The sequence below is a fragment of the Chaetodon auriga genome, chromosome 12 (assembly GCF_051107435.1).
Source record: "Chaetodon auriga isolate fChaAug3 chromosome 12, fChaAug3.hap1, whole genome shotgun sequence".
Taxonomy (NCBI): Eukaryota; Metazoa; Chordata; class Actinopteri; order Chaetodontiformes; family Chaetodontidae; genus Chaetodon; species Chaetodon auriga.
In genome coordinates, this window is record NC_135085.1 from 20,892,473 (window position 1) to 20,915,127 (window position 22,655).

At 44.8% G+C, this 22,655-nt stretch overlaps 1 protein-coding gene across 7 annotated transcripts in view; it reads right to left on the bottom strand.

Annotated features, from left to right (window-relative positions):
* Positions 1 to 203: 203 nt before the first annotated feature.
* The window catches only part of mtcl1 (microtubule crosslinking factor 1), a 64,046-nt gene continuing 41,594 nt past the window's right edge, over positions 204 to 22,655 (bottom strand). For 3 of the 7 annotated variants that reach the window (XM_076744506.1, XM_076744505.1, XM_076744504.1), the window contains 7 exons: positions 21,245 to 21,415; positions 17,298 to 17,465; positions 13,509 to 13,781; positions 12,225 to 12,566; positions 10,842 to 10,918; positions 8,749 to 10,327; positions 204 to 1,485 (listed from right to left, as the gene is read on the bottom strand). In XM_076744506.1, coding sequence (XP_076600621.1) covers positions 1,282 to 1,485; positions 8,749 to 10,327; positions 10,842 to 10,918; positions 12,225 to 12,566; positions 13,509 to 13,781; positions 17,298 to 17,465; positions 21,245 to 21,415 — 2,814 coding nt within the window. In that variant the 3' untranslated portion in view covers positions 204 to 1,281. Of the gene's footprint in view, positions 1,486 to 2,317; positions 2,345 to 6,999; positions 7,058 to 8,394; positions 8,543 to 8,748; positions 10,328 to 10,841; positions 10,919 to 12,224; positions 12,567 to 13,508; positions 13,782 to 17,297; positions 17,466 to 21,244; positions 21,416 to 22,655 lie in introns of those variants that run through there. The other 4 variants (XM_076744510.1, XM_076744507.1, XM_076744508.1 and 1 more) reach the window with 3 other exon arrangements.

The window sequence follows — 22,655 nt, forward strand, 5'->3', positions numbered from 1 at the left end:
CAGAGTCAGGATCAGTCTCTGCCAAGAGCACAAACTCAGGTCTAATGAAAGAGCATGTAATCTATCATGGCTGTATCTAACCTTTATTATGGAGAGATGAATATACAACATGACTGACAGATGCACACACACACACACACACACACACACACACAAACACACACACACACACACACACACAAACAGAGAGAGATAGGAGGAGGTCTTGTAAATACACATTCATGTTTATTACCATTTATTATTTACATAAGACTATAGATCATTAGACTTTTTGACATAGACTTTTCATTTAAAACATTCAGATTTTTTTTTTCCCACAATCCCTTTTTCCTGTCAAAAGAAAAAAGTTATTCATATCCAATAGTAACAACTGTACAAAGACAGCCTGGTAGGTACAATAATTTACTTAAAAATTCTTATTTTAGTCAATGCAAATCATGTGACAACAAAAACAACAGCTCAAGAGTTCCCATCACAACGTTTTTTTTCTTTTTCCCCACAGCGGAGCCGAGTGATCACAAATGACTAGAGCTCGTATGTACATGCACTAAAGTGCTAGTGTTCAAAAGGCATGCAAATATTTGACTGATATTTGTACAACTGCCTTCCAGTTATGCATAAGGTTATTCAGTTTGTCGTCAGCCATCTTCTACACGTTTACGGAGCCAAACGTTCATCCCAACGTAAAAACAATCTACATCAGCATCAGAAATGACATCATGTGTCTCTGCTTCGGACCCGATGAAGCAGAGGTTGGTTTGTGTTTGTTTGCCTGTGTTGTCTTTCCTCTCCTTGAAGCTAAACAGAAAAGTCGAAGGCTGGCAACACACAGATGAAGGTACGCTCTTCTCGGACCGACGCGGGACGACGTAAAAGATGGTTTATGTAGCAAAAGAAAAGTGTAAACAGATGAGAAAAAAAAAGGTGTAAACTTCTGACCGACAGTTTTCACCTGAACAAAGGTTCAGAATTGTGACTAAAACAAACATATATGTATTAAATACATGTATACACACATGTGGGGTGATGAGTAACTCAAGCGTGTGCAGGCACCTCTTATGGAAATGTAGTTTATGTCCTTTTTTGATATTACAGTACATTCCAGGCTCTTCTGGAGAGAAGCTCTGGTTCCTCGATGGTCAGCTGGTGCTACTGGGTGGATCACGACCCCCCCCCCTTCAGGCTCCGTCTCGTGGGAGTCTCTAGACTTGGAGGGGGTTTCTGAGGTACTGGGTCTTTTAGGCTGAGGTGGAGGAGGGTGAGAGGAGGTAGAGGACGGCCTCACGCTGGCTCCTCGCCCTCCAGGATGGTCTTCCGGTGTCCCGGCGGCGGGAAGGTGAACCTCCTCTTCGAGCCCTCGCTCCACTTAGGGGAGGAGGAGGGGGAGCGGGCGGCCCAGCGTGAGGGGGGTCGGCGGTTGGCCGGACGGGCCGGTCTCAGGAAGCAGGAGTCCAGGGGTGGAGCCACCGGAGAGCGAGGCAGGTCCTGCCAATGACAAGCAGGCGTCAGAGAGGGGGCTGGCTGGTCGGCCAGCAAAGAAACAGGAAGTGAACAGATTTCAACTGAGAAACGGAAAGAAAGTGAGAGAAGAAAGAGCAGGGCGAGATGTAGAAATGATGCAACCAAAAAAAAACAGGGACTGATCTCCCACTTTAACCAAAAAAGAGCTGAGAAATGTGTGAAAAAAGGACAAGAAAGACATTTTCACATCTTTCTACAAGCATCACTTTAAACTAGAGGAGAACCTGTTTTTTGGTACACCTGCCCAAGCTAATGCTGCAGTAGATCCTGATGAGGACGAGTACGCGTCAACTGCTGTTTCCGAGGTCAAGACGGAAGTAACTGTCTACATCAACCGTGCTGCAGCAATTTTGGCTTTTTAGACATCTAGATTACATGTACGAGCATTGTTTGAATGGAGTTTCACTGATGAGGACCTGCTGCACAACAGAAAATTCAATATAAATCTACAAATTTTTCAAACAAATTTGATCATAATTACAGTTAAACCTTTCAACCAAATCAGTACTTAAGGGTAACTTAACGTTTGAGGCTGCAGTGTCTGATTCCAGACGTCTAACGTTCTGTTCCCCTCGTATGAAAAAGAGGGACAGAAGATTAGAGTCAGCTTTAAACAGATGAAGCGCCGGCAGCCCGTACGAAGGGGTGATGAGCGATGGAGCGGCCGTGGATGAAACTGAAGAAACAAACCTCACAAAGTTCAACAGAACCAACTAAAAGCGGCGGGAAAATGAAGCAGTGAAGCCTCGCAGCGAGTGGCGCTTTAATTTCTCAGCCTCACCTAACTGGAACTTACCATCTGCTCAGGTAAGCATGGGGTCAGCTAAACAGGTGCAGGCGTGCAAATAATACACAAACAAAACAGTCATTTAGGGTTGCCTAGTTACTGCTGACACTGACATTTACCTGTGGACACACACACACACACACACACACACACACACACACACACACACACACACACACACAAGCTCTCTCCATCTTTACTGCAGGACAGTTTCACCTGTCCCTCCACACCTTGACGGTGCTCAGTCACTCGCTGATTAGAGGAGCTAAGGACGCACACCTGTTTCAACCGATCTGCTCCGAAATCACCAGCAGAACATGAATTTTAAAAACCACATTTAACAGATTACACGACCTAAAACCAAACAGCTTAAACGAGCTTTTGTTCTGCTATTTGTGTAGCTGATTAACTGGCGAAGCAGTGGAGTAAAAGAAATGATTTAACACAAGAATAATGTCGGGGAACAAGGCTTGTGTTCATTTCATATCGTTTATTTCACCTCATTAAAGTTGGAATTGCTCAGACTGTTCAGATAGCGGTGATATATTCCACTTGGCACCTATTAATGGAGAAATATCTGGAAACCAACAAGGTTGCCTCAAATCAGCCAAAATCCCTCGTTCAAAGTATTAAAAGCCACATTTTCATGGATATAATGTTACACTGTCAATGCACACAACCAGCTCTGCAGCCATGACATGATGACATGTGGCATTTGTGACATCTGAAGGAAGCAGCCTTTTCAAAATAAAGTTCAGAGAAACACGAGCACAAACTGCAGCGTCAGAAGTGACCAGAGAGCTGAATCGGCACTTCTCTGTCTGGTTCATACAGGTGTGCAAGAACACGCAAGCTGCTTCGGTGCTGTCTGCCCCGCTGGAGTCCTGGGTTACATCCAAACATGGATGTAGTGTGTTCACACATCCATTTATTATAAGGCAAACACAGGGGTATAAGGTGTAAAGTCACACTGGCGGAGATGTATCACAGAGAATAATGCAAACACAGTGGTTATCAATCTGGTTCAAGGCTGTGTTCGCATATTCCGGCTGTGGTTTATACACAGATTAATGTTGCTGAAATTACTTTTATGCATCTGTCCCCTGCATGAAAAAAGAAAAAGCGAGGAAAAGAGGACGATAAGACGAGAGGAAGGAGTCTGTGGGCGAGTTTCGTTCCCCCTCAGAATGATGCCGGAGTGTGACTGAGTGAACGATCACACCGGGACATCACACCACTGTCCTGGTTTATTAATAGCTCATCTCCAGGCGTTAGATTTCGGCTGAAGGATGGTGGGACATCGAGCCCGCAAAGCAACAATCTAGTTCTGCTAAAAATACACGGCATTGAGGCTGCGGTGGCGTGAGAGAGGATGAACTGAAGGAAAAAGGAGTCAGATGGATGAAAAGATGGATCCACCAGAGAGCGATGCGTTACACAAAGTCACAGAGACGGATGGGCGGTGTCTCCATCAATAAATAATTTGTTTATGAATGTAAGCGATGGATTGCGTACACACCGGAAACACAGACAAGTGGTTGTTTAATGGGCGGCTTGTGGGTTAATACAAGATCCCCTCTGTGATGCTAATACATCGACGCCACGGATCATGCACCAGTAATGCGTACAGGAAGTCAGTGTGCAGGAGTGGCTACTGAGGACAGCAACGTACACAACTTCACATCAACCCTGACTTCTCAGTAGCTTCTACCTTAAAGGAGAAATCCACCTTAAAACACTCTGACACCGTTAAAACAGATCATGTGATCGCATCCGTGGGCACATTATGTTCTTTTTTTGTCACCGATGGATCAACATCGGAGTTATGCAAACAAATACAAAGACATGGTGAGTCTAGACTGACCACAAAGACAGGAAGAGCTCTGTTTCCTCACTGGCAGCACTAATACAGTATACTTGCTTTAAACTACTCATTTCAACATGCATCATGGTTCATGCTGCATCCCTCAGAGCAGCGCTTGTGTGTGCGTCCTCAGAGATGAACGCCACAGTTGGGGCTGTGCAGTACATCAGGGTGTGAAGTAAAAGCAGCAGCAGACTCTGTCCAAATGTCAGCAACGACGACAGAAAGTTCATATCTGCTGTGGCTTTTTCTGCTAACAATATGTGCTTTCGTTGTGCAGAATTTAAAGTAGAGATATTGAATTCTTTTCCATCCATCTGCAGGTTCATGGATATACTTTCTGTCACTTCAGGTATGCACGAATTATGCAGGGAAATAGTGAACAAGCAAGCGAATATGTGGCAAGACTTCAGTTTCAGAAAGAGCCTGCAGCATTTTACATCAAATTCACATCATCTTTCTCACAATAACCATGTTTTCATTTTGTCTGTAAGTTTGACTTTTGCTTAAACAAATTATAATAATGCTTTTTAGCTGCCGACTCTCAAATCTCAAAGGTTCTCTCAAGCCCTTGAGCTCATCAGCGAGGGGAGATCAAAATGAGACTCTTGGCTCCAGCCACCTCCCACATCTAAACACCAAAAGTTTTGACGTTTTTTCCTGCATATTTTGTGTTTAAATTTTGTGTAATGTCAGAAATCGCTAACTGAATAACAAGCAGGCGAGGGAGGTTGAGGAAAACCAGAAAACTAAATTCCTGCTCTCTTCATAAACACGCGCTGACAGGCTGTAATATGTTGTATAACAGTGTTAAAGTATCTGATGGTGGATTTTTCCTTCAAGCATGCAAAATGAACCAGAGTGACCAGTTAATATCCACCAGGCCTCTAACACAACCCCGTCAGGTAACAGAGTATAGAAAGTGATGAGTGTTAGCAGCTGTCTTCTTCAGTTAGTCTTTGGAGGACTTGTTAGTGTGAGAGGACATGGCTAAGGGGAACTGTAAGAGGGAAAAGGAAAGAAAACACTGTGTGGACAAAAGAGTGAAAAAAGTAAAACATCACAAGAAAACGTCACAGTCCATCCAGTCGCACACATGGTGACACAAAGAGAAGGACCTGGTAGAAACACAGTGTTAGCATAATCCAGATAAAGCCATACAGGTCCCAAAAGACAACAAACAACCTGCGCCGAGGAATGAACCGTCCAAGAGTCGTCTTTCTCTGGGTCGTGTTTACTGCTTCATAGCTTTTATGATCAGTAATCAAGACACAATCTGGTGACTCTGTGAGTCACGTGAGCTGAGTTTGTGAGTTTGTTTTAAAGGACCATACTGGCGGTTTTGCAGGATCTATTGCATTAATTGCAAATTAAAACTGGTTTCATTTCTTTTCTGTGTGGTATGACAATCAACTTGCTGAAACTTGAAAGCTGCTTTAGATGCATACTCCAGAACAGTTAATGTTTCAGGTTTTTGCCAAGGTAACGTTGCTAAAATGCTAATTTAGTGCACTGAGCAGGAATCATACCGAAAATTAAACCTTTTTATGACTTTAAGTGCTCACTGGAAAATCCCACATCACAGTTTTGATCACAAGAAACTCAGATTCATATTGTTGTAGGAATCTTGATCTCTTAGCTTATTGTTTGTTTTTTGGGTTTGTCTCTAAGAACTAGCCACCTTGCGCTAGCTAGCAATAAACATGTACATGTCAGCTGAGGTAAGACTAGCTGGCTAATGTCAACGTTAGCTCTGTTTTTGTTTTTTTTTGTTTTTGTTTTTTTTTATTATTATTTAGTTACCCTGAGTTTTTATCTTAATCTAAGCAAGTAGCCTGAAAAAGCATTTGATGCTGAATGTTATGAATGAATGCTAATGTTACCTCACATTTGTCCAAGTATTCTTTTTAAAATTGTGTGCGACTTTCTGGGCTAAGCTAACATTAGCTCACTACATGATGTTAAATCAGAAATATTTTTTACAAACAGATGATAGCTGTGCTTGAAATAAAGTCAACTGTAGCATGTTTGCTATTCTGTAGTGTTATTTAGCATGTTCACCAGCAATTAGCGTACATTGCACATTGTAAAGACAAAAATAAATGAATACGATTAGTGTCCAAAATCGACTGTCACATATTATTGTCTTCCAGGTTTGTCTCTAGGGACTAGACTTGGCTAATGTAAGCAGCCTATGTTAGCTAGTCATCAGCTAAGCTAGCGCATGTGGGCTAACATCTAGCTGTGCTTTTTGAGGTCGACTCCGTAAAGTAATGAACTGTGAGTGAGTTGATGATTTCAGACGCTGTTGGCGACACAGTTTATGAAGCTTTCCTGTCAACATTTCTCATATTTCTGGCCCTCACTGAAACAAACACAGCTTAATAAATGTTTGCTGTAATTAATCTCATGCTAGTGTCCCAAAGTTGATTTTCATACCAATATTACTGGCAGAATATTTGATTTCAATCATTGTTCTATAAATGTATGGTATGGCATTGGAAAACAGTAGATGTGATTTATGGTTAATGGGCTAAAACATGCAAAAACACTGTTATGGTCCTTTAAAAGAACAGATGATCTATACTAAAACTGAGCATGCGTGCATTAACACGAAGAAACAGATGGATGGCCGTCGCACAACTTTTGACACCACTCCGATGGCTTCACACACTGTCACTCTGCTGTCCTGTGAAGCATGCATTAATGAAGAGAGTGAAGAAGGGGGGAGGTCTGCGGGGCGTGAGGTGAGAGGTCCGTGTGGCTTGTGAACCCACCGCCAAAGGTCAAAGGTCGTAGAGGAAGAGGAGGAGGAAGAGGAACTTACATCACGGAGACAAGCAGAGTTAGAGTCCCCAAGGAGTTGTTAGTATGACAGTGTGGTTCTGGATCGGAGCACAGCGGACAGGGAGGAGGAGGAGGAGGGAGAGATAAAGCCCAGAGGGGAGGAGAAAGGGGGGAGGAGGAGGAGGAGGAGGGAAGATAGAGCGGGAAATGTTAATCGGTAAAATCGGGCAAAGAGGAAAATAAGTCTGGCATATCAAAGGCAGAGAGGTTGACCAGGAGTAATAAGGTGGCTGATATCAGCCTGCAGACCACAAACAGACAGCAGTAAACACACACCCATTCACTTTAGACCTGGAAAAAACACAAAGGGAACTGGGACGCTGACCCTGATGCAGATGCATGCAGGCCCGTCACACAGTGCTGGAGAGACCAGATATTCTATGTGAACGGCTGTAAATAAACACAGCCAGAGTTGGGTGATGTGACGCAGGCAGCTAGCTGCAGCTAACAGAAGCACCTTGATTTTACAGGTATTTCAGTGCTGCTCATCCTCACATCGATGTTTCAGTTTGGTAAATTTCAAAAGGTTTTAGAGGGCATCTGTTATGACAAAGTTTTCCTTTCCTTATGAGCTCCATATCCAGGTCTGCATTACAATATTCACACTTTGCTTCCTTAAGGACAGTCCCAATCCATTACCTTGCTCTGTTCAAGCTGTGACCATCATCCACAGAAGTCACGGCTTCATTTAACGAATGACTGCAGGAGACACACATTCCGCTATCGTCCATAAAATCACATATCGGACTTTAATCTCTCCCTGTTCTGCAGATCAGTGAACAGCAGCTGGTGAAACCCTGATGTTAGTGGCCATACTAATCACCATATGTGGGATTATGTTGCTTACTGTTCACGTTATCATTTCACATATACAGTACGTGTTTGGTACATTGTTTTAATGTACAGCTTTAGTACTGCGTGACTTAATTTTTTGGAAGTTTTAATCCGTGTCTGCAAATAAGAGGCGTGCCAGCACATACAGTAAAGTGGATGCATTTCTCTTTCTGTTTTATCTTTCAAACATGACCAGAAAGATGGTTCCCTGTCTGCCATTTATTGTTCCCACAGGTCAGCTGAATGGGTGGTGACACGTGTCCGACCGACGTGTCTGTGCGCTGATTTCACGAGTAGAAGTATCACTTTTCTTAGTTTGTTTTGGTATGGGGAAGATCAAATTGCTCCAAAAACTGGAGCTATTTAAAATTGTGGTTGAAGATTTAATTGGAGAGTGCTGATAATGATGAATTATGTAACTACGATCCCACTTAGATCATTACTGTGAGATCATTAATTTCATTTCTGCAGTTATCAGGCACATAGATCAGGTTTCGGTCGGGCCTCAGAGAAAGTGAAAGCAAAGAAATAAAAGCCACACTACAAGAAAGTCACTACAGTGAAGAAGAAAGTACAGAAGAAGAAGAAACCGTAAAGAGTGTCTACATATAGAAATGAAGGAAAGCTCAGTATTATTGAAGAGGGTCAAATATTTTGACATTACCATTGCATCAGTCAGTGCTTTCGATCTGAGAAAAGAGCATTAACATTTTAGTGATATTGTAACGTGGCTGATTGGCTTTTTCTCTGATTAAACACAGATTTTTTAAAGTTTGTCTTCAACCATTACAAGGAACAATCCCAGGCAAAGTCATAAATATCTCTGTGTCATAAAACACGGGCCCCAGATCAAATGAATGATGAAGCGATGAATCCAGTGCGCCTGTATATTTACCTCCATACATCCAGACTGTCCTCTGTCTGAGTCGGCCTGCCTGCTGCTGTCTCTGCTGTGGCTGCTCTGTCCTCCAGCCTGCAGCCTCCTCTCCTCTCTAAAGCCCTGCTCCTGCAGCTTCTTATTAAGGATGCGGGCTGCGTTTTCAGCCAGCGTGTAGCCCGGCGGGGCCGACAGGTCCTGCCGTATGCTCACCACCTCTGGGTTTTTGTCCCCCTGCGTCTCCACTATCAGCTGCACGGGGCTGGGCGAGCGCCCGCGAGCAGTCCGCAAGCACTCCTGCACGTTCCTGGGGTCCGTGGCGAGGGCCCCTTGAGCCGGGCTGGGCTCGGCGGTGGAGGGAGGGGTGGGGCGGGAGCGACTGGGGGACTTGTTGAACTTCTGCATGGAGTCGTAGGCCACTGGGGTGTGGTCGATGATGTTGAAGAGGCTGGAGAGGCCGTCGTTGATGGTAGTGTGGACGGGGCTGTCGCGTGTGGTGGTGGAGCGGGCCCACGCCGACTCGCTGTTGCCCTTCTGCGGTGTGGTGGGGGTGGGAGCACGGCTGGCGTTGGGTAGATCAGCCTTGTTGGACGTGGACAGTTTGCGTTGGAGTTTGGGCGAGCCGTACTTTGGCGAGCAGCAGGGTCGCTCAAACTTGCTCTGGACGACAGGAGAGTACTGAACCTTCCTCACGCTGCGTGACGGGGAAGATATAGGCGTGCCGCCGCCTTTCGGGGTGAGGCAGCGGTGGGGGCTGCTGGTCAGGTTCCTCAGCAGGTCCGTTTGCAGGCCCACACTGATAGTCTGGGTGGTCTGAGTGCCTCGCGTGGTGAATCCGTTGGTCTGGCAGGCAGTGTCCCTCACGGCGGGCCCTGGAGGTGAGCGGATGGCGTTCCTCACAGAGATCGCCACCTCCTTCATGTCGTCACTCATGTTTCTGGAGAGCTGAAGCTCCAGAGAGGAGGTGTAGCCCACTGTGGGACAGATAGGAGACTGGTTGGGTGAAGTCCTCAATCCCCCACCGTCCAGAAGCCCACATGCCCACCGCCCACTGCTGAACACCTCTTCAGCCCCGCTGGCTCCCACCCCAGCCTCTCCTCTGCCCCTGGCTTTGGTCCCTTTAGCGTACAGGAAGTCCGGGTCTTGGGCAGTAGGATGCTCAGCTGCCCCAGATCTGGTGGGGCTATGGAGGATGTGAACCCCACAGTGCTCCACTCCCACCCCTGCTGCCCCTGCTCCATTGCCCCTCAGCGGGGACTTGTGGCAGTGCTCAGGGCTGCTCAGGGTGCTGGTGGTCAGGGTGGCGCTGGTGGTGAGGAACCAGGAAGCTGGCTGGAATGGATCAAGAACGGGCTCCCCTCCCCGGGCCTCGGGGGGTTTTTCTGTCCACACTTCCCGGGCGGGACCCGGGCCAGAGGTGGATGATGGGAAGTCCCAGCCCTTATTGTTGAACTCCTCAATGTACTTGAGGTCGTCCGGGGACAGAGGCGGGGTGACGTCGTCTTGGCCCTGGTCACCATGGCGAGTCTTGTCGGGCAGGAACGGCGAGCTGTCCATCAACCTCTGGAAGTCACTCATGGAGCACACTGACTTAGCTCTGCACAGAACACACACACACACACACACACACACAGACACAGTTAATTTCAGAGTTCATTAACATCAACCTCTGCTGCCACACTAAACCAAACATCACCAGTCATGATCTCACCTCCTTTATGCTCCTGCTGCAGAAAAAAATTTCTTGTGTATTGTCTTTTAAAAATCAACTTACTGCCTTTAAATGTTTTAACTCTCTGAATTATTTAACGACACAGTTCTCTGGATCACTTCCTAAGAGAAACTTTCAAAGAAAAGTCACCGGGGGGAAACTCACTGTCACTTCAAGTAACAGTTAATAGAATCAACAGCCGATCTCCGCGGGGATCAATGTGTATGTATGAGCAACAAAAATGCAGCAGGAGGCTGAATAATCCGCCGCCAGTCAGACCACTTCATGGTGATGCATTTACTGTTGACATCTATGAAAATGCATCAGCTTTTAAAGAATAAATTGACTGTTAAAACTCTCTTTGAACTCAGTCTGACTCGCAGCCTTGTCATGAGGTTACCTGAGCAGACTACCGCCGCCCATCTCCTCCTCTGGGTACTCAGGATCACCTTCTCTCTCCGAAATCTCATTTAGAGCCTGAAACGCAACAGACAGAATAATTGTATCATGGGGCAGTAAAAGAATGGCAGCAGCATATTTTGAAGAGAGTGAATATCTACCATTGAAGAACAGAGAAATCTATAAGAAAGCAACATTAAGATCAATTACGCTCGCTCTTTGGCTCATTTTAGCACCACAGTTTAGAGAGGATTTAATGTGAGAGACTGATTTTCATCTACCTCCAATTGTAATATACTTTTAATTTACTCCTTAAAGTCTCACTTGAAGTTAATAGCTTCTCAAGATCTCAAGATACTTCAACTTATTTTGGTAAAGCGGGTAATGAAAATCAAATGAGAAGAGATTAACCAGTTACACTGTATGCTACACACACAATCAGTAATGAGGATGCTTCTCTCAGTGTGAGGACTCTGTTCCAAAGGCTCTATTTTAAATTAGACTTTGCATTTAGATAAATTTCTGTGAAAGAGAAGAGTCTTCCACCTGAGCTCCTAAGACCTGGTTTTCTCCACAGGGTTTGGGCACTTTATGTTTACTCGGTGCTGTGAAGTCCTTCAAGGACAGTAAGTTCAGTTAGAGTGTTGAGATGGAGAAACATAAAATGTTTTCATCTATTAGCTTTTGTCCTTGTGTGACCTTTTTTAACTTTTTTAGCTCTGGCCAGCAGCTCTACAGCTCAGTTTGTTGCTCAGTCCACAGAAAATTGCCCACGTATTTGTGGCCACAGCTGTCACCCTTGGAGGCTGAAACTTGGCATGAAGGTCAAGTGTGTGTGTGTGTGTGTGTGTGAAGGTGTGTGTTTGTGTTCATATAAACTGGCTAAAAGGGGGTGTGGCACTTAGAGCGGCCAATCACAAAAAGGCGCGTAATTTCCAAATGGATTCACAGACTTTCGACATTTGTTGAAAAGTTGGTCATGAGTCAAATGACAGCTGATTATCAGTTAACACCATGTGAGGTTGTGTGTGTGTGTGTGTGTGTGTGTGTGTGTGTGTGTGTGTGTGTGAATGCATGGATGCGTGCACATGGTGGTCACAGCTATTGCGGATCTGCACTTGCTGTTCTTTTTATTGAGTTGTTTGAGGGCTACAGCTGATGAAACTGTCAATAGTTATCAACTAATCTACCAATTACTGTCATGACTAATAATTTTGTCTATAAAATGTCACAAAAGGGTGAAAAACTGCCACGACACTCATGACGATGGCACTAGATGGAAATTTAACAGATCCCACAAATGACTGCAGTTCCTCCTGAAGGAGAACATGGAACATTTATGCGTTAAAGTAGGACGTGTTTATCTGACTGGTGCATGTGTTACCTCCTTCATGCAGGGGAACCTCTTCTCGCTCTCCAGCCTGGACGGTGGTGGGACCTCCAGGCCACTGAGGGGGTCCAGAGACAGCGCGTCCAGGAACAGGTTCTCCGTGGGGCCTTTCAGCCTCATGGCGGTCCCCTGCTCCTCCAGCATGGCCTCAGAGTCAGAGTGGGAGCGCATGGGGGGGACGGGGACAGGGGTGGACATACAGGGGGAGCGTGGGGAGCGAGGTGACCGGGGGGCGTTGCGGGGACTGTCCTGAGGGGAAAACACACCCCTGTGGCCCGAGCCGCCATCTTTGGCGTCTATGCTCTCGCCTCGCCGGGTGTTCAGCTCTCTCTGCATCTGCACAAAGAATGACATACCAGTATGAGGAGCCCAGCGTGGTGACTGGGGTTAAGTGGCTTGCGTCAGGCTCAGGGTTAAAGGAGAACAGCCACATCACTCGGTCTGAGCAGTTGAGTTTTCGACTCGTGCTTTATCGTTTGCTGCAACGTCTCTGAATAATGCATCTCGGCTTCCTGCTCTGTCTCTATTCAGCGGTGCATCAGCATTTTTTTTAACTGTAAAACTGATCCAGAGTGTGTTCCTCTTATTATTCCAGTGCCTGCTTTATATGTTAATACTCTCACGCTCATCTCATATTAAACCAGCGCTTGTTCCTGCCTCCTGCCCCGAACATCACACACTAGCGAGGTGAGACGCTGCAGTTCGTCTAATTAAATCTCACAAAGGACATCAATTATTCAGTAATCCTCTGTATTTTTTTTATCGCCTTGGGTGCTTTGTCACTGTTTCTCGTATCTACTCGAGCACAAACACCCCCATGCATCGCTTAACAAGGAAAGGCTTCAGATCTTTAGCTGTGCAGTGTTTTCCTGGTTAGATCTGGTCAGAGTGTTTCATATACTGCAGCTACGGACAACTTTTATTATCCATTGTTCTGTTGATTACGTTTGTTAATCGTCTGCTAATAAAATGTGAAAGTAGTCAAAGATTGTGATAAAAAAGCCCATCAGCAAGTCCTGAAATTTAAGACGATGCCTTTAAATGACTTGTTTTGGCTCACCGATAATAAAAAGATGCGCATTTCCAGTGATAACAAAACAGAAAGTCCAGTAAAAAAGCCAAACATAAACTGTTTTCGGCATCTTGAATGTGAACATTTGCTGCTTTTCTTTGTTGTCTGTGATTGTAAAATTAATATCTTTGGGTTTCAGATGGTTAAGACTTGTTTCTACTTTAACTCTCCTTCCTCCTCTCTTTCCATCTCCTCCCTTCCCTCACCCTCTCCATCTTGCGGTGGAGCTCCCTCATGCTGCCGTCCCACTCCTGCCGCTCCCGGTCGAAGCGCTCCAGCAGTTCGGCCCTCTCGCGGCCCCACCTCTTCTCTCCGTGCTGCAGCTTCCAGCGGAGGTCCAGGGAGGTGCTGTGGCTCTCGGCCAGCAGACGCCGGTGCTCCTTGCGCTCCTGGTTCAAGGCCCACTCGGGGTCTCTGGCGAGTTCCCCTTCGCCTCCCTGTGCTTCGCCTCGCACTATGCCGTGCGCCTCCTCCTCCAGCTGGTCGTAGAGCAAAGAGACAACAGCGTTTGGGTTAATTAGTCATTATTCAATAATTATTATTCTGTACAGTACGTATACAAAGAAATAATGAAGATTAAGGCAAAGAAAAACTGCAGGTGTTTGAAATAGATTCAACTTAAAGGGTCAGTTCACCCAAAATGCAACACTATTTTTATTGGAACTACTTTTTCTTGAAGAAATAGTCCCTAGAGAACAGGAAGGTTTGTTGTTATGCACAGCAACAAGGACACTAGTGAGATGTTAAAGATGCTGCTGTTGAATTATTAATTGCAGTTTTGAAATTCTGGGTAATTCTCAGGATCAAATAAAACCAAAACTCCTGTATCTGCATAAAGATAGGTTAGAACATCTGAATGAGCCTCTGCTGAAAAGAGCCTCGACAAACTTGTTCTGGTCTGTTTTTGTTGCTGTCCACCCTGAAATCAATACGTTTCAAAGTTTTGTAAAAATCCAAACAGTTGAGATATTGCACATGACCTACAGACAACAACCTCCTCTGATCTTTACCTTTTCATCTATTATCTGTTTTATCTTTTTAATAAACTAGTGTCAAAGCAGATTAGATCAGGATGAAAAAAGTGCTTATTGTGAGCAAATTAACACAAATTACGAGCAAGCCAGTGATGAGACGGTTCACTGTGGCTGTTTATTGAGGCAAACAGCTGAAACAAACAGGAGAACAAATGAAAAAGTCTAAGTGAAGATCGGTTCCTGACGTCCTGGATCGTATTTCAGTGTCAACACCAAAAGTGGAAGAAGTATTCAGATCCTTCACTTAAGTAAAAGCACTCATACCACAAATGAGCATTTAAGTATTATCAGCAAATTAAGTTAAAGAATTAAAAGTGAAAGTACTCATTGTGCAGTAAAATGTCAGTGTTTTTCTATCCTATCTGTGTTTAATATTACTGCTGTTTTCAGCTTTGTGATGATGCATTTTGCAGCTGATCCAAGAGTCTTTTTAAAGAGTTTATTTATTTTCAGAAATAGGAGAAGTTTTCTGGATCTGAACAGTAACTACTTACTAAATCTGTCAGACAAATGTAGTGGAGTAAAAAGTACAACGTGTCTCTGAGGTGCAGAGGAGTATAAGGTATAAGGTTGCATAAAATGGAAATATTCATGTAAAGTACAAATACATCAGATTCGTACTTTATGCACCGCACTTGAGTAAATGTATTTAGTTACAATCCTTCACTGGCCAGCGCGCGCACACACACACACACACACACACACACACACACACACACACACACACACACACACACACACACACACACACACACACAGGGCTGCTCTCAGTCTAAACTTCTCAGTGTTTGTTTTGTAGCCGACAAGGACACACAGTTCAGACGTGCGCGAGAGCTGCAATCCTAATTTCATATTTCACACCACTCGCTGGTGAGGGGACGTGAACCGAGGATTCGGATGCACTGCAGAAATCTTCAAAGTTGTGGAGCGACAGAGCGAAGCCACTCTGGAAGCTTCTCTTCTCCGGGCAGAACACAGCTTTGTAATCTTCCGACGGGCTTTGATCCCTCCACATAATGGTCCAGACCAGAGTCTGAAGTACTGGAGCTGTGTGAAGAGCGAGTCGAGGCTGTCTTTAAACATCAGCTTACATAACTCCCATTCATAAATGTTTGTCTTGTAGACTTTTATATGGGGGTTTTAAACTGATTACACACTGCAGAGGATAACGTGCAGTAATAGCTGCTGACTGAATGGCGAGAGCCGAGATGTAAGACATTATAAATATAGACAGTTATTTAGGAGACTTCACACTGTGACCAAAGCAGAGTACGAAACATGAGCCAGCCTGAGCAGCGACGCTAATATCTGGTGACAAAAATACTCACTACTCATATCCACATATAAATACACAGGTGAGGGTAATCTCCAGTTCTGCTCTGCTCTGCTGGACTGTGTAATAATCAAGGATAAAAAACGCCGGCGGCTCGGAGGAATACTCCTGACGTCTTAATCAGGACGAAGCACAGTGAAGAATTCAACATTATCAGAGGAAACTAAGCAAATTAGTTCTGGTTGAGGCCCTCAGCGACCTCTGCTCTGAGGAGGGATATGAACCATGCGCTCGCCGTAAAGAGCAGGAGCCTCCTGTAGCTCCAACTGCTTAATTGGCTCCCAAAGCTGAAGCTCATCAGATAAAGCTGAGGAAAGACGCTGATCTCTGGTCTCAAATTTTATCTTCCAACACTGTGGTCAAGAAACAACATGTTCAATATCCTCGAATTGATTCTAAGCTTTGTTTTTTTTTTTTCCCCCAAACTGTTGGCTTCCAGTCCCCGCCGTGCTCTGCCTCTCAGAGGGGAGAGAAAATCTGCAGTTTAAATCAGACACGGCAGACGACGAGGCCTCCGACGGCGATGCCAATCTGTACCACCAAACAACGCAGATTCAATATCCCTCTGAGCCACACCGGCAGATCCACTTCCTCTCACTGCAAACTGGATCTTTTCGTCCACCGTGAAAGCAGCAGACAAATAGTCATGATGTCCACTGGCAATATAACAAAGCTGGTCCTGAACGGCACAGAAACAGTCTGTACATGTGAGGGCGTGTGAATCTGACGTCACTTTGTGTTGAATTTCTCGTTTTCCCACAGTGCTGACGCCCCACGAACGTGACGCGGGGACACTGAGACGAGTGGGCTGAAGGCATGCGACTGCACCAACTGTGCATCAGGCTGCCTGTTAACAGGTGGTAACGTGAGCAGGGTTATTCAACAGTTAAACAAGTATCACTGCACAAACTTCCCACAGCTGTAAAATCCTATCTCACGATAACATAAACTTAAAGCTCCTCCTGTGTTTTAATGGTGTGTTTCTGCTCTTTTGGTCTGAGTGTGAGTTTCAGTGTCCCACTATGCTGTAAATGTTGTTTTACACAAACAGTGTCCGAAACACTTCACTGTAATTTCAATTTAAATATTCTTGATATTGACATAAACTCCTGTCTCGGCCGCCTGGTACCAGCCTTCACGTGCTCCTATCAGTGGAGAATATAAAAGAGCGCTTTCACAGCTGTTTTGAGTTCGGTAAGAAATGCTTAGAGGCATATCAAACAATTAGGCACAGCGCTGAATTAATTAGTTTGCACAATGACAGAATATACCCATTACATAGTGCCAAGCAAGTGATTCATCATTTTTTTTGTCTTATTGGAAGCTGTCCTTCCGCTTTTAATTAAATTATTGAGGGCTGTGTGATATGGACTAACACACAACTTCATTTCATTGCTGCTCTTTCAAAATGACACTGATTGGCCCAAGAGGGGAGGCTGAAACGACGGGTCGGAAAACACAAAGATTTGTTGTTTTCCACTTGTTACCGGTTTGACCTGAGTGGGAATTCATCCGTGGAGACGGCAACATGTTTACTGTCGCCTTGCTGCTTCCTGAATGCACCACTAGTTTGCTACACCAGATTGTGTCCTGTCCCTTTAAGGTGGGCGCTGAGACGCCATCTGTACCTGGGCGACCTGGCACTTCATCTCTGCCCACTTGACCTCCCAGGCGGCTTTGTCATTGGCGTAGGACTGCTGCAGTTGGCACCGCCGCATCTCTTCCTCTTGCAGCTCCTCCCGAAACTCCTCCAGCAGCGTCCGCAGGGCCTGCAGCACCTGCCGGTTCTCCCCAAACTGCGCGGAGGGAATTGAGAAGAAAAACATCAGCTTAAACACACAGTTTAGAAAGGTTAAACCAGCACACACTCAGACACACCTAAACATGGCACGTTGAGCTGGTTCTGTCCTTATCTTGATGTCTCGTGTTTTTATCTGGTCTGTTGTCCTTTGTTTCTCTTTAAAGCCCTTCAGGACAAACCTGCTGTGTAAGTGCTTTATAAATCAATTTGACTTGAACTTCTCCATCATGTTTCACATCTCTCGTCTTGTTTGTTAAATCCTCGTCCTTTCCCATCTACCCTTGCATGACTCCCACCATTAAAGAATTAAAATGTGCATATAAATGGGTGTAGATATAAAGTTGCTTTCAAAAATCCGAACTGAAATTAAGTGAAATCCCCTGAGAACCTCTGAGTTATGCAGCAATTAAAGCTGCAACAAAAACCTGTTGATGATGACTTGTTTTAGTCCAACTGCGATGCAGGGGGTTTGAGAAAGCTTCGACATTTAAGATCCACATTTGGGTTTCTAGCGGCTTCAGGCGATATGAGTAACGACATGGACTGGGTCACAGAGAAGAGAACAGCGTGTTATTCCTGAAGTGTCTGCTCAGAGAGCTGTGTGGAGAGCTGTTTGCCTCTGGTGGTCCTGCTGTAGACAGTCTTCAGGTCTTGGCAGGAGGCAGTGAAGCACAAAGGAGTCTGTGAGTAAAACATCACCTCGAGGTATCACTACAGCACCGCCGGCTCTGCCAGCCGAGGCTGAGAACACGATATAAGCTCAGGTGCGAAAAGGCCAGCGTACTTCAATACAGTCTAAATATAACAGGAAGTACATGTAAGTGGAGCTCACTTGGGTTTTCTTTTATGAGGGCAGATAAAACCACACCATTATTCTGAGCTTTCTACTGTTGTGTATCTAAACACACATCCTACGAGTGGCTATATATCTTTATATTGAGGCCATTTACTATATTTATCATTTCAGGTCCTGTGTAATATCCCTGTTTGCACTGAGTTACCCACTGAAGCAGCGTATCCTCGTTTTCAGATTTCACTGGCTATACGAAGCGCCAGTCATCTGCACAATCGGCGCAATTGGCTCAGTCTTTACACGAAAGGAGAGAGCAAGACTCTCATTGGCTACTGTCGGCAATGTAAATGAAATGGAAGATCTTAACTGGTCAAGCCAGGTGTCAATCAAAAGGTCAGATTTTTGAGTTTAGGACTAAATATTTTACTGAACTGCCAACGACCCGCTTAACTACCCAGCTAACTAGCTTCATTGATTCCACCAATGTTTGCTAGGTAGCAGTAGCAAAGACATTTAGCCTTTGTTTGACACATGGAACAGAAATGTGACTGAAAATGAAGAACTGGACTGGTTTACATTGATATGAGTCTAAAACACCTGGACCACCAGAATCAGCCTTCTTCTTCTTTGGTGTTTTATGGAGGTTGTCATCGATATGTCTTACACTATCGCCACCTACTGGATTGTAGCAGCTTCACGGTGTCCACCCCAAGTGATCCCACTCCCGACACTGTCCGTCCTACACCCACATGCAACTGTCTGAGTCGGTGTAAATCCTCCCCTCAGTGTGGTGTCAAGATCTTCTTCAGATCCGTCCACTACACTTAGGAATCTCCTGGCAGCATAAAGCACCACCTTTATTCTTCCTGACCTCCTCTGTAATTCACAATTTATCACCATGCCAATAAATGCCAGAAATCACTTTCCTGTCCATACAGATGTTCTCCTCAGGTCCATTTCTCTCTCATACAGCCTCACCCCTGAGCACACATAGTGAAGATACACTCATTCTCTGGCAGTTCCCCGTCCAACGAGCTTTTCTGTGAGCGTTGTATTAAAGCTCAAAATACTCATCAAAATAGCTCATTAGCACCAAATGGTCAAAAGGTCCACAGCGTCCCTTTCATCTAACATTTCCAACTTGGGCACCCCAGTGGTTACATCAAAAAAAGCCACTGTGCAGACAACATTAGGCAGATTCTACCCAATGATTGGACTGAAGGCAGCACAGACAACAACTGAGAAAATTCATCTGGTGCAACTATTAAGGAGCAGCAGTCAGCATCCGCGAGCTCTGGCAAGATGCAGTGAGTATGCTTAATAATTCACACGCATGTCTGTCTACAGGAGGAAACTCGTGTGCCACCCGGCTAAAAACATCTCTGATTAATTAAAATTTCCATTGTAAGTGTTGTTCTCGATATTTCAAGCTGATCTGAGAACTGTGATGGCACTGTGAAGACCTCGCTGAGCCGTTTGGAGTAACTGAGCAGAGTGAGCTGCACTGATTGAGATGAAAGTTCACAACCACTGTGGGAAAAGTCTCATCATCTCGTCGACAGTGTTTACAGTATTTATATATACTTCAGAAGTGTCACACATTGGCAGTACCAGAGGGTATGAATCAGGATTTTTCCCTCACTGTTGCCAGACTGCCAAAATCATGTCCAAGTCTTGACTGAAAACTTTCAATGACCTCTTTATGGCTGAACATGTCATTATCTCACTGCAGGAGTTATCAGCTGTGCTTGTGCTCTGCTGTAGTAGCCGTGTGTCCACGTGTGCTCACTAAAGCAAGACCGCATTTCTGCTCTCATGCATAAAGCTTAATATAGTCTACTGGGCACGCTTGTTAAAACTGGAGAACTGCTCGCAGAGCAATGGGACGACGTCAGATCACTGTACGAAACCATTTCCAAGATGTCGTGGAAAAATCAAAACACGAGACAAAGTAGAGCACTTAGGGCTGTTTAATAATGCATCCAAGCCAAAACGCTTACATACTTTCTTTACTTTTATAGAGGGACAAAGTGGTCGTCAGACGTACCGAAAGCAGACCTCAACACACGCTATGTCTGAGTAAAACGTCCTCCTCTGAAACACTGGACAGAAGCAGGGACACAGCTCCTTTTGTCTCCTTTGCATGTAACTGAGAGTCCATGTTTCTGTTTGAACAATGAGCCTAAAACCGGGTGTACTCAAAATAATTAGTGCCTCTAACCGGTTATCTAGGCCAGAATTCTCATCTGCATAGCATGCCAAACAGCTCCAATGAGCGGCTGCCAAACATTCATTTGAACACAATTAAAATGAATGAGGAAAATAATGACTTCATACCAGTTCAGTTTATTTATATACGTATGTATGTCACTGTATTATAGTCTTCTTTTGTAAATATAGTATAGTGTTCTACTGAAGTGTTTTTTTATTGTATTTTAGTATTTTTTTTCCCCTATTTTAATATAATTTTTGTCTTATTTATATATTTTCTATGTGTCTAGTATGGAGCGTTAAATCCTGTATTGTGAAATGACAGCAAGGCTTAATAATAATAATAATCTCTGGGCGCTGTAACATTGCTGTTAGAGAAAAGGAGGGAGTAGTGGACTGGGCAGATTTTTAAAAATACTTTAAATTTAATGGGAGGTTTGTATGACGTTTTGAGGGAATGCCATCAGTCGCTACTGTAATCCGAACCTGTGAGCATCCCTGCAGCTGTGCCACATTTTAAACTTCAGGATCAATTCATCTGAAAACTGGCAGCTCAGAAATGATGCGTCTGCTCCATCAAATATCTTACAAATGTGAAGAAGTTTGGAGGGATGACCTGCACATGCCAGCTGTCTCAACACAGCATAGGTTCAGGTTCAGGTTCAGGTGAGTTTATCTGCATGAAGGCTTCTAGATCACAACATGGCTGATCATCTTAGATTCTGTTCAGTTGCTGTAAAAAGGGGGAGGATTTGTAAGTGTGTGAGTACCTGTCTTTGATGCTGCAGGTGTCGATCAGGTGACGGCAGAGGGATGATGGGCCCGGTGTCGGGGACGTCCCCCGGGGTCTGTGGTAAACACAGTCTGTCGTCTCGATCCGACTCTCCCTCCGCCTGCTCCATAATCACTCCCAACTCTGGGATGCCCTCCAACTTCTCGAACTGGAACAGATGATGCAGCCATGAAAAGCCTGTGTTTTCATTCATGCGCTCGTTTTTCCTGTTCCAACACAGTCTGTTTCAGGCTCACAGTCGCTGAGCCCTTCCCAGCATGCAACGGGCGGAAGGCAGAGAAGCACCCTGGATGCGTCTCCAGTCTTTTACCATCATGGAGGCCAATACCCACCAACAACCTGTCACATTCACATTCAGACCTGTGGGCCAGTACAGTCACACAGCAGGGTTTTCTTCATTCGTGCACTAACTGGATGCTCCCTGTAAGACTCTGCTAAGCTGCTCCTCATTTGTCTAAATGTTCGATGTGAGGTAAATGTCTGTAGAGAAAGGAATTATGGGAAAAATCTGCATGAGGAGCAGAGTGAAATCACTCTTTCCTAAACCTGAAGCGCTGAACCGTAACATGATCTAACCAAACTAACTATGATGGTGTCTTCATCTGATGAAGAGCCAGACGTACCGTAATGCCTGCGACTACGCACTTTAGAGGTTTTGTGTGATCTGAGACACCAGGCGACGGCTTCAGGACTCATTCGTAGGTTGGCCTTCTCACTCATTAGTGCAGATTTATGAAGCCTTTCTTGGAAAACAGCCAGAACTCTTCCACAGTAGACAAACTGACTGATTTACTATGAAGAGTGTCTCAGTCTGGAGGTTCCCAAAGCAGAGCTCTGATGGAATAAACTGCAGCAGAAAATAATGAACCTAAACTTGTTCTTTTGCGTGTGCGATTTTATGATTTCGGATTTCGTCTGCATTTAACATCAGAGGGCTATGGCTCCGTAATGACTCTATGAAAGTCTGCAGTATGGCAGACTTACAAGTTTCAAAACATGGACAAGTAGACTCGTAGAGGCACTGAACCCTTGCAGACAAATCAGGGCCGTTCTTTCTTGTTTCCACCGGGTTCATAGAACTGAGAGGCCCTTTGAAACTGTAACCGTGATTAAAAATAAACCCGACTTGAGAAAATGTTCTGTTGGGATTCAATGTCAAGTCAAGGATGTGCGGTAAACATCCAGCAAGGTACACGTGGGCTCCTCACTGCTGCACCATCTGTAGGCGCAAATTAGGTTTCACGACGACGTACTGCATGATTAAACTGATGAGTCAGGGCAGCATCAAGAGACATGAAATTCATTTCAATCTAAGTAATATAGAATTACATGACAAGCGCCCAGAAGAAAAAATTATACGGCAAAGCAAAGTGATGTGTATGATGTTA